Source organism: Melopsittacus undulatus, chromosome Z, assembly GCF_012275295.1.
Source record: "Melopsittacus undulatus isolate bMelUnd1 chromosome Z, bMelUnd1.mat.Z, whole genome shotgun sequence".
NCBI classification, from domain to species: Eukaryota; Metazoa; Chordata; class Aves; order Psittaciformes; family Psittaculidae; genus Melopsittacus; species Melopsittacus undulatus.
Window position 1 is genome coordinate 74,923,875 of NC_047557.1, and position 18,500 is coordinate 74,942,374.

The following is an 18,500-nucleotide window of genomic DNA, read 5'->3' on the forward strand; positions in this document are numbered from 1 at the left end:
TCCCCTAATTATCCACATTAGGTTGGAGTAATTATGGAGCATTCCAGATCCAGGCACCTGCATTTCCTGTCCTTGGAAACCTGTGCAAAGAGAACAAGTCATGGTAGCATGGAGAGGAAGGGGCTTTCAGACTTCAGACCAGCACAGCATAATGCTTGTACAAGCACTTAGGTCTCACAGTGTGGACATTCCCCACACCTCTCATTTTAGAGAAAGTACTCTCTCCTGCATACCTTTTCCTTTTGGAAAAAAAAAAAAAACATGAACTAGATCTTTAGACTGGAATAAATTTAGAGCTTTTTTTCTCCAAGATCCTTATAACAGATTCATCACCTCCTGCTCAAACTTCCGTTTCACTCTCTGTCAGCTCAAGCAGAGAGGTTACAACACAGATATGTTCTTCCAAACACAGCCAACAAGACTTAGCTGAACATGTTTAACTTGCTGGTTTAGAAATTTTGTTATGGAAAAGTTTACCTTTCTTACCACTTCATGTATCTGCATCCCATAGGCAGACAGAAGATGCACACCTAAATCTCTGGACAGAAAGAGAGATCTGAATAAAGGAAAACAAAGATTTGAGCCTTGACCTTCAACTTCTCTGGGAAGCACACTAACAACTACTCTCACCAGCTCTTCAGTGACCTTGATTTCTTGTTGGCAAAAGGGATCCTGAAATACAACAGCTTATATGGACAAAAATAATATTGCAGTCCTGACCACTATTACGTTGCTTGCCACTTGATTCTAAAAGTGGCGAGAGTGAGGAGCTATGCTGGTTGATGTTCTGCCTATTTTTTCCTTAATTATACCCCTAATACAGCCTTTCTTATCCACCAGCACGAATAATCATCCCAAATTTTCATCTGCTTAAGTCTGCATTTATTTGTCATCTTTCACTCATGTTTTCAGAAATGGAACAGTGACTTTTCAAATGCTATTGTGGAGATTACACATGCCTTTTGCTTTAACTAGATCATTACTGTGCTTTCAATAGCTCTATTCCCTCACTCTTTCCTAGCATGTCCCACCAATGTCACTGTTCTGTGTTTTCAGAGCTCTTTGAAAACATCTCTCTTCACAATTCAGTTACTCAGTAGCAAGAAGTCCAGCTAAATCTTCCATGCATCTGAAAATTCATCACAAAAGCACCCTGTGTTTCATTCTCTCCCACATCACCCTTTATCTTTGGAAAGATATTTTTCAGAAGTTCAACAAAAGCTGCCTTTCATCTTCTCTAAACACATCCTTAAAACACTCCTTGTCACACCATGTCTCTGACCTTTAGTTACACCAGGGGATCAGAAGCACTACAGCCACTTTGACCATCACAGTGTCGTAAGTCAATAGACTCCATCTGTTTTCTCTTATCCTGAGACTTTGAGGTTTGGGGATTCTTTTATGGTTTTGTATGGTTGGCTACATACAATGCCATGGTTTCAACTGATACATCCCTAGACACTGTAAGAAAAGAATTATGCAGTTACTTAACCATGGTCTTCAAAGACTTCCCATGAAACCTCTTGCCATGCCACTGGTCCTACTGCAGTTCAATACACTTTCTTTCAAAAAAAAATATACTATTCAGTCCAGTTATCACCCATAATATTTGTAATTTCATGCTGTAGCTCAGAAATTATAGGAGCAGCAATAGAGTATTTGCACAACTGGACGTCAAGCTCAAAAATAAAACATAGTCACCCGTGCAGCCAACTAAGTAACAGAAATCAGCAACTGTCCTGATGCACCTAAGCATACAGCACACAATATGCTGCCAATGCCATATTAACATCACTATTACTATTTCAGTATCTTAGAGAAAAAGTTAAAACTAGAATGCATGTCCTTTATTTGGGGTCTCACACTGCGGTATATTTGGCTGCGAGAGAACACTTGCATAAGCATTAGAGGAAAATACAGGAACCTGAACATTAACACTGCACATAATCCTCAGCTGATGACTTTTCTGACAGTTAATATTTACATCTCACAATACATTTTCCAGAATACACAGCACTGCAAGATTGCCTTTTTTACCTTCAATACTATTGAGCACTCTCAATCTGTAATGAAGGCAATCAAAGGCAATGAAAAGTGCCCAGCTTATTCAACCAACATGTCTTTATTTTTCAAGTAAAAGAAATATTTCATACCAAACTAAGAGAGGCACAGCTCATGATCAATGGTCAGTAATCAAGACTGTTTAATTAACACATGTATTTCTCTTCTCATACAGATTGCAATATACTTATCAACTATGTTTACACACCAGTTTTACTAATCAACTAGTGCAGGGTACATTCATTTTACCAGCTAATTTGCTTGAAAATAATTTCTCAAGGCAGAGCCCAATGAACTGAAGAGCCTATAGTGTTTGTGAAAAATATAACAGCACTTCCCACTAGTTTAAAAGATCAGCTGCTTTATTATAAAAAATACCCAATTTCTTACATCAGCAAAGAAATATGGAGGTTTTAAATTAGATAATTTTTAGAAAATGCCTGTTCTTCCCCCAGAGTGTAACCACTCCGCTAACACATCAGCAGAGCTGTTGAACTCTTTGCATGATCACTGAATCTTAAATCTATAAACCTCATCATCTCAGCAGGAGGTTTTAATCTGAGATCTCGTGCCAAATCCAGATTGCATTTTAAAATGCAGACTTCTAATTTTATTCCAATATGCTTGAAAGCTGTTTTTCTGTCACAATCTGGAAGTTGGACATTTGTATCATTACCATCTCAAGAAGGAAAATGTTCAGGAAGAATCTCCTCATATTGTTACCCATTGTTTCAATTTGTATTTCATAAACAAACATAAAAGGAAGTTAATAATGGAAGTAAATCTTTGGGTTTGGGTTCTTCCTGCCTGCCCACAGAACTGCAAGACTATAATGTGAAAACTGCGAAATAAAAAAACACTGAAAATTTCTGCTTGTTTAATGTTGCTTAGCCTACTTTATTAATGACAAGCAACAATTACAAAGTAAACAAGCAAAGAAAATAAAAAAGACCAGATGTACTCTGCAGAAGTGAACATTTTATTTTTGCTAGCATCTAGATAACTGAATATATATTCCTTTCAATACATTTCAGGGGGCTGAAACTGGATGAGCTTTAAGGTCCCTTCCAGCCCTAACCAGTCTGTGATTCTATAATCTTCCCAGGGAGTAAAAAAGGCTGACCAAGCAGCAGATTTCCTCTCAATCAGCTTCTGTGTCTTTATGGAAGACAGGTGTAACATTTTCCTTTCTTTGACCAGTGGGAACTTCCCATATCTCCGTGACCTCCCAGAGGTTATAGATGTCTTGCCCTTCAAGGACACTAGGCCAACTCACAACACCCTGAGGTGCAGTCCACCTTGTCCCATTGCCCATGGGTTGCCTCCTGTCACACCAGCTTGATTCTTACCTAGTGCTTACTTCTCTCCTTGACGTGTCTCTTCCAGTATAGAGGCCTCGCAGGACTGGCCAGGGAGAACTGCAACAATGTCAGTGTTCAGCTCCTCTGCCTCCTGTGCTGCTGTCACAGCAGATCACCCACCTCACTCAAGAGTGGCCACACATTTTCTTTGCTAAGCGTCCCTGGCAATAACACTGTCCACAGCCTCTCTGCAACTTCCCAAACCTAAGAACCCAAGACAGAATGTGAGGTCAGCAGTCAGATGCCTCTTTCCCCTGCAATGGACTCTCCGTTAACTCTCATCCCCATTTTTCATTGCTCAGTCACTTGATCAGTACTGAAAACTGAGACATGGACAAGAAGAATGAGTTGTGCCATTAGAAGTCATAAGTTTCCAGCTTTTCCCGTCATGGAAGTTTCTGTCCATATCTCATTTGGAGGTGGTCTTCTGGATTCCCCTCCTCTCTTGCAGGACTTCAGCTGTTGGCTTTGTGGTATCTTTGCAAGACCCTGTCAATCTCCTGTTCCTCCTCCCTGATGGTATGCAGCACAGCCTGGCAAGCAAGGCTATCACCATCCCCAAAATGAGCATCTCTGCAGCCTGAGGCTGGGACAGCAGCACAAGCCCTCAAGGTCTTTGAAGTACCAGGTTGGTCCAATCCATGCTAGAGGCAGTCTCATTTGGCACATCAACATAGATAAACCACATGCTCCCAAGAGTAAATGCCCACCTACAACACCTATATTTGAAAGACAGAAGCAGAAGCACTGATTTCAGGGACACATAGTGTTACTCAACTGGCTTATTACAAAATGATGATTTTACCATTTACTATTGAAAAAGTTGATGGGTGTTTTATATAATTGCTGGCAAGCAACCCAGATTAAGGGCCCCAGATCATATCATAAAAAGACTTGCACTGATAAAGACACAAACACACCTAACGCAGTGCTTGTTTTGCCTGAGAGACAGAAGTCCAAATCTGAAAATGTAATATAACAACAAAAAATTTCAGAGAGGTTTTAATCCATTCTCTATTGATCTGCAATGCAGTTCTTTCTCAAAGGTTCCCTGAAACCGTAAAATCCTAAGCCATGTTTACAATAACACACATCTGATTTGAAGATCTAATTACTCAGTTTGCACATGAAGTGACAGCTTGCAATATATATCTAATAGTTTTGGCAAAGCTGCAGATACTAATCTAGAGGAAGCTTTGGTATAATGTTATTCTCTTGTATTCACAAGAGGTGTCTGTGTTATTAAAATCAAAAGAAGCCACAAAATCTATACTTCTGAAAGCATTAAAGCTGAAGAGTAACATTAGGGTTACAAATAAAAAAAAAGAAAAGCTGATAAAATAATAGTCTATAAAAAAGAAGCAGTGAGTTAAGACAGAATATAAATCCTAAACCCAAAAAACAATTTCAAGTAACAACGTGTTTGACACAATGAAGCCTTTTGCCTGCCTTTTCTGTCCTGAGTGTAGAACAGCTACAGCTGACTCTAGTTCGTGGCCATTACAGCCTGTAACACTGCTAATTTTCAGAAGTATTGTAAAGCTTTCAATTATCAGGAGAGTTCAGGAAAAGATAAAAACTTCAGGTAAAACCTTTGTGCAAAGGAAGAAAGTAGAATCACATAAAGAAAAACAAACTGTAAGCCTGAAGAAACAAAAAGTTCAGGTAAGCAGAAAAGAATTACACTTCCTCCCACAAAATACGCTAATAACAAATAAATGAACCCCTTTTTTCCTCTTGCAGGCAACAGTACATATAGCCTAAAAAGTCAAGATAGCTGTTGATAAACTATATCACTACATAGATACAAAGGATAAATACAGTCATATATAAAGCTGGGAAAAGCTCCCAGAAAATTTTCTAAAAGCCTGAGATATCTGTACTGAATGCAGAAGCCTGTTTTATCTACAGACATTGCCACCACTCTTCAGCTTTTGGTGAGTACTGCAGACCATGAATACTATATCAACGTCTGTTAGTACTTCTAGATACATTAGAAAAAGACAAAAGTCAGTCCAGCTACCCAAGAGCTCTGACAGAATCACATGACCTGCGCCTCTCCAAGAAACAACACTGTCAGGACATCACAGACTCCATAAAGACACAATTCCATCCAAGTCCTCATTTACACCAGGAAAACAAGGGAACTATTATGCCTTAAAGATGGTCAAGATTACAATCTCCTTTTCCACCCAGACAGCAACACGTAATATATGGTATAGGACTGACACTACTCCTTCACCAGTCACTTGGGAAGTCCACCAGCAAGCGATGCTCATGAGCGGCCTTGCCAAAGCCCAGACTCCAGGCAAAGCCTATGTGGCTGAAAAACAGAGGTGATACAGAGTTATTACACTGCTCGGGGAGAGTATGATCCAAAAGAAGATAGCATTTTATGTTTAAAATACATCAGCTTAGAAGAAGCACCTTTCATAAAAACAATTTCAGCAGATACACTCTACAGCTTGTAATCTACTAAAACAGTAATTTTATGTCTTTTATGCTGTTCTCTTTCAAACAACAGATGTAATATGTCTAAAATCTTCAGTAATTTCACTGCCGTATCTGAACAGGAAAATGGGGCAGAACAAAACTATATCCTTTCTGAAGCTGCTTTTTCTGCAGAAAAACTGTTCTGAGATTCTATATTAAAGGCTTTTGAAAATTATTCCAAATGTTGTCAAACACATGTACTATGCTGTAAACAGACTGGGCATCTACAATTTGAATTTTAAAAGCTTCTAACACCCTATTTTGAAACTGAAAAAGAAATTAAATCTCTTGCATATACGGTAATAAAGTGAGAACACTGAATAACATTAACAGAGAGCTCTCCTGAAACAGTAATTCCAGATGATTAACTGTTTCTGAGATCCCTGCAACAATTTGGGTAAATATTACCAGTATACTAAACCTTCACACACACACAATGAAATTTATATGCACACAGCTGCAACGCTAGCAGTGCATAAGCTTGCACTACAGGAGACCTAACCTCATGGCTTTTAGCCCACAAAAGCCATCAAATCCCATTATTTCTCTTAAAGGTAGATGCCTTTCTATGAGCTGTATTGACCTTTGTTTCAGACTTAACAGATACTCTTTGTATCATCTGGAATGTACACACACTTCCAGAAGAAAGGAGAGAGGCGACACAAAAGAAGCTTGATGTGACACAAGAGACAAAAGATTGCTATGAAAGATGCTAGAACAAGACCTTATGATTATCTGCAAGACTAGAACGCAGGGTAAAAGAGTAGCTTCCTGAATCTTCCAAAATGTAAAAGAAATCTTCTTGTATTTCCTGCTACAATTCTTCAGTTCTGAAAACAGTGCTGCTCTAGAGGAAAGGGCCAGTTCAGAAAAATCATTATAATCAGAACTGACTGATCTTTATTGCAGTGAAGCTGCCTAAAAGGAAATGTTTTTGTTGGGATGTAAAATTCTGCTCAGATATTTCTGCAAGTATAATGACATAACCACAATTCATTACTGGAAAAGAAGTCACTGTAACTAGAGTACCTGGTTTTAAGTATTTATTGCTTTCTATGAGAAATTTAAAAAAAATCAAAACTTGTCCATCAAATAAAACAATCAAGCAGCAGACTAATTCGTCAGAAATAGTCAATCACTGGTCTCAGATCCTAGGAAAAGACAGAGCCCCCATAGGGGTGCTGTGTCAAGCTGAGCTAAAGAGACGCTAACACTTGGGAAGATCACACTGCTTCTTGAACAGGTTGTTGACCTGCTGAAAGGTGCAAATTTGTCCAACTCAACACAGCTGCTAGATTCAGCACTCGCACGGTCACGTGAAGTCCCTGTGAAACATAACTAAAAAACTTTGTATTAACATCTTGGATAGTTTTCTATTTTCCCTCCTTAAGTAACTGAAGCATGTAGTGGCTTTACTCATTCATTTTTGCTTCATCCTTCTTCTTGCTCAGCCTTCAGTTGGTCTGAATGGAGAAGCCAGAACCACATCTACTCAACAGCAGTTTACTTGCTTAGAACTAAGTCAGAGCAGAATTTCTTACGCACAGTTCTCCCCCCAGCTCTATTGAGAGTACAAAGGGAACTGCTGAGCCTCACCTGCTCAAAAGAGTGATCTTTATCCATAAGAAAAATATTTGGCACAAAATAATTAAGCAAGAAAAACACTGCAATCCATCCTCATCAAAACAACCTAGCAGGACAGTTTAGTTAATACACACTTAATTGGCACCAGGATGGTGAAGCAGCATGCAGATATTCAGGGGTGGGAGATGGCAGGAGAAATGCAGAATTTGCTCCTCTGCTTAGAGCCAGGCCACAGCAACGCAGACAGGAATGCAATGCATACTCACAGGTCTAATTTGTGTACATCATTTCCACAGTGGGTGATGTATAGCTATACACAATGCAGAGAAAAACGTGGCATTCTGTGCCTCAGGGTAGGCTGGGGGAATGAGTGAGCTTGTCTTTCTGCTCAAAATGGTTTAAATTCATGTGTCTGGCACTCTTGAGATTACATACATTGAGGGACAGCAAGCGCCTGGAGGGATAGGTCCAGAAACATATCCCTTGGCAAAAAACTTCAAAAGCTGTCACCAAGAAGTCTATCCATAACTTCCCCTGGAAGGAACTAGGTAAGGACACATCTGGTGTCCAACAGTCCCATGTACCTTGCTCCTCACTCCCTTTTCCCATCATCCTTCCTCGCTGGGGCTTGTCTGATCCTGCCTTAAGTCATCCCAACAAGACAAACTACCAGGAAACTACCATAGCATAAAAATGAAGGGTTTTACTGCTCATCACCAGTCCTGAAATTACGGAAGAGTCAGTAACAACGAACAACTGGGTGGGCTTGGCTGTACCATCAAATTTCACATGGCAGAGTTGCTCATTAGCAGTAACAAGCTATGGAGACTTAGGAAGTATCCTACAGACCCTTTCAATGGCCAAGGTACTCTGAACCACAGGTCAACACTATACTTCTTACTACACTGAACCACAGGTCAACACTACACTTCTTACTACTCTACTTCTACTCATGCTCAGCATTTTATATGTCTATTACCATATAATTATTCAACTACACTGAAAGAGAGGAAGGCAAACTAAAGTAGTAAATGCCCTTGCTACGTGAAGCAATACAGATGTAGTCTTGATATTACACCAGTTTATGTAGTCAATCACGCTTTACTGCGACTCTTACTCAGAATGTTGCTTTGATTTTTCTCCCCAACAGATTTCACAGAAGAAGAGATACATCTCTGAGACTACATTCCCAAATATGTCTGACATTGTTTCAGTTAACTTTTTCTTTTGATCCCAGGCTGTCCACTATGACATTAGACATGTGCAGAACCACCAGACCCACCTCTGGAGAAAGGTTTGTCATTAAGTGAAACCACCATAGGAAGAGGAAGCAGAGTGCACAGGAAGGAACCAAAGTGCACAAGTGTGCAACAGTACAAAGATGCAGCATTGCTTAGAGAAATTTCTAGAGCAAAACACACCCCTGAACAAGGACACCAGGTTAAAGAGGAGCCTGGTGAACAAAGAGGTTACAATAGGATGGGCTTGATCACACTCAGGAAAAAGAAAGCCATTATTAAAGAGGATGATCTTTATCCTGAAGGACTACATATAAATGATGTATCATCCTGTATGAGGTCAGAAGGCAAGCCATAACAAAAAAAAAATCAGAGAAATAGGACAGAAGCATCATTAAGGTAATATATATATAGGAGTACCATAGAAGAGAACTGCTGCATCATTTTAGCTACTTCCCATGACAGCAGAATGTAATTTCCCCACCAACACTGTGTACTATTCACAGTATTAATCTAATCTTCCCTTAAAATTGTTCAAAAAAATGGATGTTCTCTGATTTTAAAATAGTTCTGGAATAGTAACTGAAAGCAATCAGCTACTAGGTCTTCACTGTTAACCTAGAAAAGCCCTTACAAGGCTATCGTGTGCAATTCCTCACGTAAATACAGAATCTGATAAAGTTACATACCAAATAGTATTTTCACCATCTCTGTTTCAAAAGCCTAAGCTGCAAAGTGTGTTAAAAAAATAAAAATAAAAAAAATCAGTCTCAGAGCCCAGACCACTGTCTGCAAATGGAACACTCAACTAGAAAAAAAAAAAAAAAAACAAACTGGCAAACAGATTAAAGCAGTATGGACTATGGGATTGTAACAGAGAATAATCAGAGGGGAAGCCTGGATTAAAGGGGTTGGTTGTGTGCAGTGATATCCAGCAGTGATAGAGACTGTTGAACAGGGAGAGACAGGCTGAGAGATCTAAGTATTAAAAATAAATCAAATGCCTTCTATTTTCTATTTTTTCACACTCACACATGGTGCATATAAGTGTTATCCAAAAGTATTTCTTATACTGTGTGTTGTAGCTTCACTGTTGCAGAAAAGTAAGACATGAGTAATCAGATGGCAGAAATTACTGTTATTTACACACTGCTGTCACAGCTCTCCATAATTATACAGGTTGACACAGCATCTTGATAATGATAGGAAAAAAATCAGTTTCTGTAGATATTTTGTCAGCCTTCCTACACAGAAGCATGGCAAATAAAATTACTGCAACTAAAAATTGGCAAAGCAATTATCTCTTTCAGGTTTTTTTTGTCCCTGTCAGAAAGTTACTACTGTAAGAACACTCAAAGACAAAAAAAAGTCCTCTGCATATGTGACTTTATCTTGCAGTATGCGGCCACAATCTGGCTACACACAAATGCCTTCTATTGTTGAAAACACCTGAAAAAAATTCAGGGAAAAAATTAGTTGCAAGGGTAGCAGGATTGGAAGAAGGAAAGGTGATTATATGCAAAACACTGAAAAAGTCCTGCCCTGTACTGAAACAAAAAATTTGAAACTCTTGAGATACAAACCTGTAGTCTGAACCACTCAAAAGTCAACCTGAAGCCTGGAACTGTTTAAAGCCAGACTGGACTGGGATTTAAGCAACCAGGTGTCCCTGCCCGCAGCAGGGAGTTGGAACTAGACAATTTTTAAGGTCCTTTCCAACCCAAACCAGCCTGTGATTCTATGATTTTATGCTGCCCATGTCCCAGCTATGCAAGATAAACATCAGAGGAGGACAGAAAAGACTGATTACTGGTTGAACTTTTGTATGTACAGAATTGCAATGTTCTGGTAAAGAATTTTTGGTTTTGCAAATTTCTCCAGAGCTTTAAATCAAGAGTCACAACCCGATGCAGACACTACACACTGGATGGGTTATACCTCTGGATCTGGTCCCATGTTATCACCTGGGACAAGAAGCAACAGTGTGCACTCACTTCGAACTTACAAGGCTCCTCTCCCTCTTCCCTTTGTCCTCCAAGGTCACATACATAAAACTGAAGCAGTCACAAATCTTTCCTTCACATCTCGTTACCTGGTGGGATGTGCAGACCTCCTGCTTGGGCTCTGCATAACAAAAGCAGATCCTCTAGTTCCTGCTAATCCATCTGCTGCTCCTCCCTGATGTCATCCGTGTACTTTACTGCTTTAAGTACTGTGGTTAAAATCCTAACTCCTAAAACTGAAATTTTGATGTTCTGCTGCTATGGGATGTTCCACTGCTAATGCAGAGATATTCCAGGATTCCCCCATTCCAACGGCAGAGACAAATGAGTACTTCCTTCTCCATTTTCAAACCACTGCACCAAACTCAGCGCATAAATTCAGTCACAAAATGGCTTCTTATTAGAAAGTTTTGGAGAGGGAGGGAAGTGAGAAATGCTATCACTAGTCTCAAGAAACAGTTTCAGACATTCATTGTTTTTGTTGAATATAGTGAATTTTGACTTGAAATACAGACCTCTTATCTCACAATACCCAAGTGTTTGAGACTAGACGTGTGGCACCTAAGTGAATGCAACTCCTCTGTATGCAATCTGAAGTGGATATGCCCACAATATGTGTGCATATAGCCATTATATACTGTGAAAATTAAGTTGTTTTCATGTGTGTTTCATATAATGCATTCACTCACACACCACATACTGCAATTATTAGCTAGATTAGCTAGAGACTTTATTAGATAATCACTGTCTGTTTCATTTCTCAGCTTTCAAAACTTGAAATAGTAGAACACCCCCACTGTGATGCAAGGTAACACAGCTTGCTGATTAAAGAGAAAACAATCCACACAAATGAACAGAGAAACCCCTCAAGTATATTGCCACAACACCAAAACTGAGATTTAATAAAATCCCAAGCCATGAGAAGATAAGCACAAATTTTGCACCTCCACATTTTTAGGGCAGCAGCTGCTAGCTCTGTCCCTGCTTTCAGTAACATCCAGCACCCAGGTCTACAACTGCAGCTACTGTTCTCAGGCTTCCATGCTCCAGACCTGCAATAAGAATGGTACAAAAGCTGCTTTACCCCCTACACACCGTATCATTACAAAATTAACCATACCTTATCGTCACTACCCACAGTGACCAGCCCTCCCTTTAACAAAAGATCTAAATTCCCTATAAAGAAAGAAACCTAGAGCCATTATCACTTATGCCTCGGGCTGATATCACAGACTGAATTCAGGCTGATGTTGGCGTTCCCCTGTGTTATTCCTTCACTCCCTTTAAATCGAAAATGTGTGTAGGTCTTCCAACATAAGACAACATTTTCCAAAGCTTTAAGTTTGCAGATGTTAAGGTTCTCATAACCCCATAACGGGTTTGAACTTTTAGTGTTTAACATATCCTCTGGCCAAAAAAAAATAAAGTCATATTTTCACCATGAATCTGTTCTGAAGGTTGAAATGAATTAATTTTGTTTTGTTTTAAGCACGTATGCTTACAAACTCAAGGCAGACGGGCTTTAAGTATGCTACAAAGAAGCCCAGTGACACCTGAAATATGACACAGACCACCCTTTAAGATTTCAGATATATTGCTATGTGCCTTACATAAGTTTGAAATATGTAAAAACCCAAAACATTGAAAAACACATGGTAACTCCTGTGTGGCTCATAACAAATTTGAGAATAACATAGATTTATTTCTGACATTTTCAATTTCTTAAACACCATTTCTCCAATATCTTTACTTACACTGAAAGGATACCAGGCTGTGAGTTTGTCACCACTGCTGTATAGACATGAACTGTATAAACAGCCAATTCAAGGCATAAAAATCTACCTCTCCATAAAAAACAACTGTCTTTTGAAATAAATTCCAAAGAGGATCTTTTCCTCAATTTTCAGCTGGATGGTAATTGAGAAAACGTGAAGAAGGGAAAATAAGAAAGTGCCCCTTTTCACTATGCTGCCATTGACACTCAACCTTGTATAAAGTATATCCTTTGAAAAAATACACAAAGGACAAAGGACAAAATCACGATGATCACAGAAAGAGGAAGACGGACACTTAAAAGAATTCAACTAATATCACCAGGACTATTAATTCCAGTTATAATAATGCATGGCTTGACATCAAATTCTGTCCTAGGCTGACCAGACACGTACAGGATGCAATAGTATATCTGCTGTAAGCTTTCTGGAGGCTATATAAGCAGTCATGGAAAATCAATTTGAATACAAATGTAATTTGTTAAAAGAACAGTGAAAATCATTATGCAGGGTCACACTGTCAGCAGTCTGTACAGAAGAAGATACCATCCAAAGATGCAAGGGCATTCAGTAAAACAGAAGAATTTTGGTCTTTAGAAGTCTCTGTGATCTTTCCAGCCTTTTGGTATAGTTACATAAGAACAAGGCTACAGTTTACCTGTCTTGTTTCTCAGCACTTTTACTCCTTGCAGCTCATTCCAGCTGCAGAAAGAGGTGTTACAGAAACTTGTAAACCTCAGAGAGACTGAAGGCTCCCACTGTAATGGAAAAAAAAAAGCAACATCTTTGAAACAGTTCCTGGAAAGTTCTTATCTTGGGCTGAGAGGACAGTCATAAAATAATGAACTAGATTTGCCTGGTTTTGGCAATATCAAAATCATGTTGAGGGAAACCATACATGAAAATTCAGCAACAGGCTAAGTGAAAAAGTATGGTACAATTTAAGGATCTGCTTCACACGAAAGGCAACTCAGATGCCTTTATTTGTCAGGATTCAGAAAATCCTGTTGCAAAGACATTTAACACATGCACATGGAATATAACAATTTGCTATGCACTTACAGCACCAGTACCGTGGCCAATCAGTTTAGTTACCCATTCCATGAGATAAATCTGGGGACTAGAATAGCCACTCATTTTAAATTCTGTCTTCATTTGATGCCAATCTTCACTGACTGTTTTGAAAGGTGTTGGCTTGTTTGTTCCTAAAAACAATGCACAGTGGGACTCAGAAACCTGTATTACTATAGGTGAGATGCACCATATTTCTTTCATCTGAAATAATCTCTTGCAGTCTCTGTAGTCACCCTTGCAGGTACTGTCTGTTCGGAACACCAGATTGGCTCACGCTCAAATTTGACCAAGAAGCAACAACGACAGCAAATGTGAAACCTTTACGCTGTTTTGTGGTACATATAAAAGGACATTCCTTATTAAAAACGCACATGCATCTTTCTTGTAAACTAAGGGGTAGAAGTCACTGCACCTTTGAATCCCAGTTTCATCATATACATGCATATAAATACATCTCTGAATATCAGTCTCCTGTTACAGTGCATGAGATTGCAAATTTATCAGATGGGCTACAAGGAAGAAAATTCCAGTCTTCCACTGGGATGACATTTTCATGATCATCTCTCTCTCTCTCTATCTTTCTCTCCCTGCTTCTCTCTCCCTCTTAAAAAAAAAAAAAAAAAGGAAAACAAAAAAAAATAAACCAAACCAAAGTTGTCGATATACTATGGATGTGTTTCAGCGCAGAAAGCAAAAGAGTTTTAAGATATCATGAATCAACTGGATTTGACCTCCATCATTACTGTGCAGAGCTCCAATAAAAAAGCAGTTGGCATTTTTCCTTAACAGCAGACTTGGAAAAACAAGTCAATAATGAACTACATGACATAACTTTCATCTGCAGTTGGAATTTTCCCCAAAATACAGTGAAGAACTGGCCACTGCATGCATGAAGCTACCACAGGTTTTCATTATACACCATTAAACAAATGAACTCATCAAGTAATATTCAAATATAATGTTCAATGTACAAAAAGTTTTGTGCTATTCAAAACATGCTCTCTAAAGAGTTCGATACTTATGGTGCTTAGTGTCATCATAACTTGGAGAGGATCTATTAAAAGTAAACATTATAACAGTGAGCAAAATTAACCCAGTATACCAGACCTATCAAGCAACATTTTATTCGGTTTCAGCATAAAAAAGAGGAAAAAAAAAAAAAAGACTGTCTCATTTTCTTCTGTTTCATTTTGAAAGCCAAGGACAAATCTTTAACAGTTGCAGCTTAAGCAACCATGGAGCAAATAGGTGTTTCTCCCTTCCTATTTCACTTTACTAGAAAATCTTAAGTTCTCTGTGCCGAAGTTAACTAAAAACATGGCAAGACTAAATTTACATGGAAATTCGTCTCAAATGTGTGCTGCGGCAAGTCCTACAGATGCCCAATGCAATGTACTTATGACAAGACCAGACCCTGTCAGATACAGCATTTTTGCTTAGAAGACTTTAGGCTTAAACTGAAAGTACAAGAATATATTGCATAAGCTATCACATGCTGGCAGCAACTGGGTGAATGTTACTGGGTTCTGAGAAGCCACTGTGCTAAATAATGTAAGATCTAATGAAATATTCAATTTTTACTGATACACTGGTTTCATTTTAAAGGAAAAAGCGTGAATAACGACGGGAACGGGTCAAAAAAGCCAACAAATATACCGCTACTCATTATGATCCCAGTCGCTCGCTAAGCTTTGGGAAGATAGAGCCAGGACCATAGAAACAGACTCCCCCAATCCTGGTCCGGCACGGAAAGGATGAGCATCCTCGGCGCAGTGGGTAGTGGAAGGGGGGGAACGGGACACGGGGGAGCCCCTACAGGGAATTCGCGCTGTGGGGCGAGGTATCAGCGTGGAGAGGACCCAGGCCGCTCCCTGTGCCTGGGCTGCGTCCCCTTCCCCAGAAGGGAGCGGACGGGACGGGCAGAGAGGATACCCCGACGGCCCCTGGCACCTTCCCCCTGTACCCCGGTCATCATCACCGTCACCACCCCACCGCGCCCGGCTGCGTGCAAGGTGAGCTCCGACAACTTTTTTTAAGGCGTGGAGGAGAAACCCGATACTAAATAAATCACTCTACATAATAATTAAAAGAACTCCTAAGAGCTATGAAGTTATTTTCCTGAGGTAGGGTTGGGTTCGAATCTTTCTGGTTTTGTTCTGATAGCTTGTTTTGTGTTGTTTTGAAGGTCTGGGTTATTGGGGGGGGGGGGGGGGGGGGGGGGGGGGGGGGGGGGGTTAGAACGAGACACAGAGAAGGAGCCGCTGATGTTTTGGATGGAAGTGCCCTAGCTTGAAAGAGGCAGGAAAAGCGTCGCCTGACAAGGATTCTGTCGCTGCTGCGAGATGCTAAAGCCGTGCTTGCAAACTGTTTCCGCAGTTTGCTGGATCTCCGTTAGCTCAGCACTAACAGCCTTCAGATTAAAAAGAAGACCGGTGACTGGGGATGGAGGGGTGGCAAGAAGAGAAAAGAGATGTGGACAGCTCTGCGGATATTATTAAATCTTCCCAGCCGCTCATCTGGATTACATTTAAGCTCTCATAGCATTTCTGTTCCCTCTAATTAAGCGGAGTTTCAAAACAGAACATGACTGAGGGCGGATCTTTCTTCGGCTTCTATTTGAAAGAGATAAGGGGGAGGGGGATGTTAATTAAACTAAAGAAGAAAAGACAAGCTCAGACGGAGACACCCGACCGACAGCAGTCTCCGCAATCCCCCCGCGTACTTGAGCTCCGACTCTGCGAAAGCTCCAGCCCTGCCTCGACCCCCCCACCCCCAACCTCCCGTCGCCGCTGCCCGTCCGCTCACCTCGAGTGAGGCGCGGTGCCGCCAGGCTCCCGCAGAGAACCAGCCAGACCAGCACCGCGCCGCTCATGCTCCTCTGCTCCGCGGACGCTCCGCTTCTGCCGAAGGAAGGGAGGAAAGAAGGAGGGATAAATGGATGGGTGAACGGAGGTGGCAGAGCCCCGGCGCGGTCGGGCGCGGTCGGGTACGGTCGGGTCGGTCCCCGCCCTACGAGCAGCTCTGAGGCTGCCCTGCCACCCTTCGACACTACGCTCCCGCCAGGTGCCGCCGCGCCTCCAGCATGGCCTGGCCCGCCCGCTCCGTCTCTCCGTCCCGCCGTCTCTTCCTTCTCTTCCTTCTCCTCCTCCTCCTCCTCTTCACCGCCTCCTGCGCGCCCGCGCCCGCGCCCGCATCCGCTCCGCCCGCTCCGCCCGCACCTAGCTCCGCCCCAGCCGCGCCTCCCCTGCTGCTGCGGCCGGAGTTGCCGAGGAACGGTGGCAAAGAAGGGGGCAAAAGAGGCGGCTCCCCCACTCTCCTCCACAGCCCGTTCTGCGCCCCTCCGCTGGCTCAGGACTACACCGCCCCAGCTCCTCTTCCGCAACAAATCATGTCGCGATTGTTCCTGTAGTCACCCTGGGTAGGTGACCTCATCTGTCAGGGAGCTGACGCTGGCCGGTGTGGTTCCCAGAGGTAACTGTGCCCTCCACAAACTTTTATCTTGTGGATGTCACCTAAGCCCAGCACTTTGTCGTGCGCAGTTTCAAACCTGGGCATCACAGAGTGGTTTGGGTTGGAAGGGACCTTAAAGCTCATCCAGATCCAACCGCTGTCACGGCGAGGGACACCACTCTCTAGACCAGGTTGCTCCAAGCCGCGTCCAACCTGGCCTTGAGCATTGCCAGGGATGGGGCAGCAACAGCTTCTCTGGGCACCCCGTGCCGAGGCCTCACCACCCTCACAGGGGCAGAATTTCTTCCTGAGATCTCGTCTCAGTCTCCCCTCTGTCAGGTTAAAGCCATGCCCCTGTACAGCTATCTTGTAAGTCCTCTTTAGATATTGAAAGGCTGATTTACAATTAACCTAGTCCCCTCTTAACACCCAATAGGGAACTTCCGATATTCCACCTATTTCCCCAGGCAGGATGTCATCCTGGCCCTTGCTGAAAGGATCCAGGATGGACGAAACCAGACCACCACCCACGGTATTCTCCGCCCCGCCCCTTCCCTCCCTCCATTCCACCTCCTCTCCCCCCCCCCCCCCCCCCCCCCCCCCCCCCCCCCACCTCCCCCCCCCCCCCCCCCCCCCCCCCCCCCCCCCCAAATATCTACTAGAGTGAAATATAAGTGCTAATTGCCCAGTGGGAGTCAAAAGGCTCTTCATGTACTTTAAATCTGTAATTTGCATCCCCTCTACATGCCCTCAAAGTAAAAGAGCCCATATTAATGTTAAACGGTAATGCAATTGCTGAGTGAGAAGAATGCACTTAATAGCATTAGGCTGTTGAGAAACATTTCTGTAGATACAAACAGAATGTCCAGGCTACTTGTATGACAACAAGGAGAGACATGAAATTAAGACTGGAAACTACCCGTTTAAATCGTCTAATCTGTCTCCTTTGGCTAGCATCTCACAATAGTTTCCTTTGTACAAGCCCTTTGTCTACCATTAAATGCCTGTAAGTGGCAGGGTGACAGCCCTTCCCTACAGCTCTGGTTTTACATCTACGCTTTCACTTGATGGCGTTTTTCCCTGACATTGGAAGTATTTGAGTTTCAAGACATTGCATTGTCAGGGAAGAATTAAAAAGATCAGGATTTTTTTTTTTTTTGCATTGTTTAAACTATGAGATTACCAGAAATAATCACATGTTCATATATAGAATTTTACACCCAGGATCCCAGAGCATTTTCTGCTTGCATACAGAGCACAGGCATGCACTTCACTAATCACAGAGGTTCAAGCCTCCCTGGCGGCTCTCAGAGACAGATAAAAGAAAAAAAAAAAAACACACAAAAATCCCTGCCACCACTGATGAAGCACACACTAGCAAAGAAGGTATGTTAAAGCACAGGGTTCAGTCCAGCATATCTTCCTGCACATGCACTACCTGGTAGCATTCACCACAACTTTTGC

The 18,500-nt window shown here is 41.7% G+C and overlaps 1 protein-coding gene across 1 annotated transcript in view; it reads right to left on the bottom strand.

The window, feature by feature from the left end:
- The window catches only part of EDIL3 (EGF like repeats and discoidin domains 3), a 262,647-nt gene extending 245,934 nt beyond the window's left edge, over positions 1-16,713 (bottom strand). The window contains exon 1 of the mRNA XM_034072882.1: positions 16,392-16,713. Coding sequence (XP_033928773.1) covers positions 16,392-16,458 — 67 coding nt within the window. The 5' untranslated portion in view covers positions 16,459-16,713. The remainder of the gene's footprint in view (positions 1-16,391) is intronic.
- Between the last annotated feature and the right edge of the window lie 1,787 nt (positions 16,714-18,500).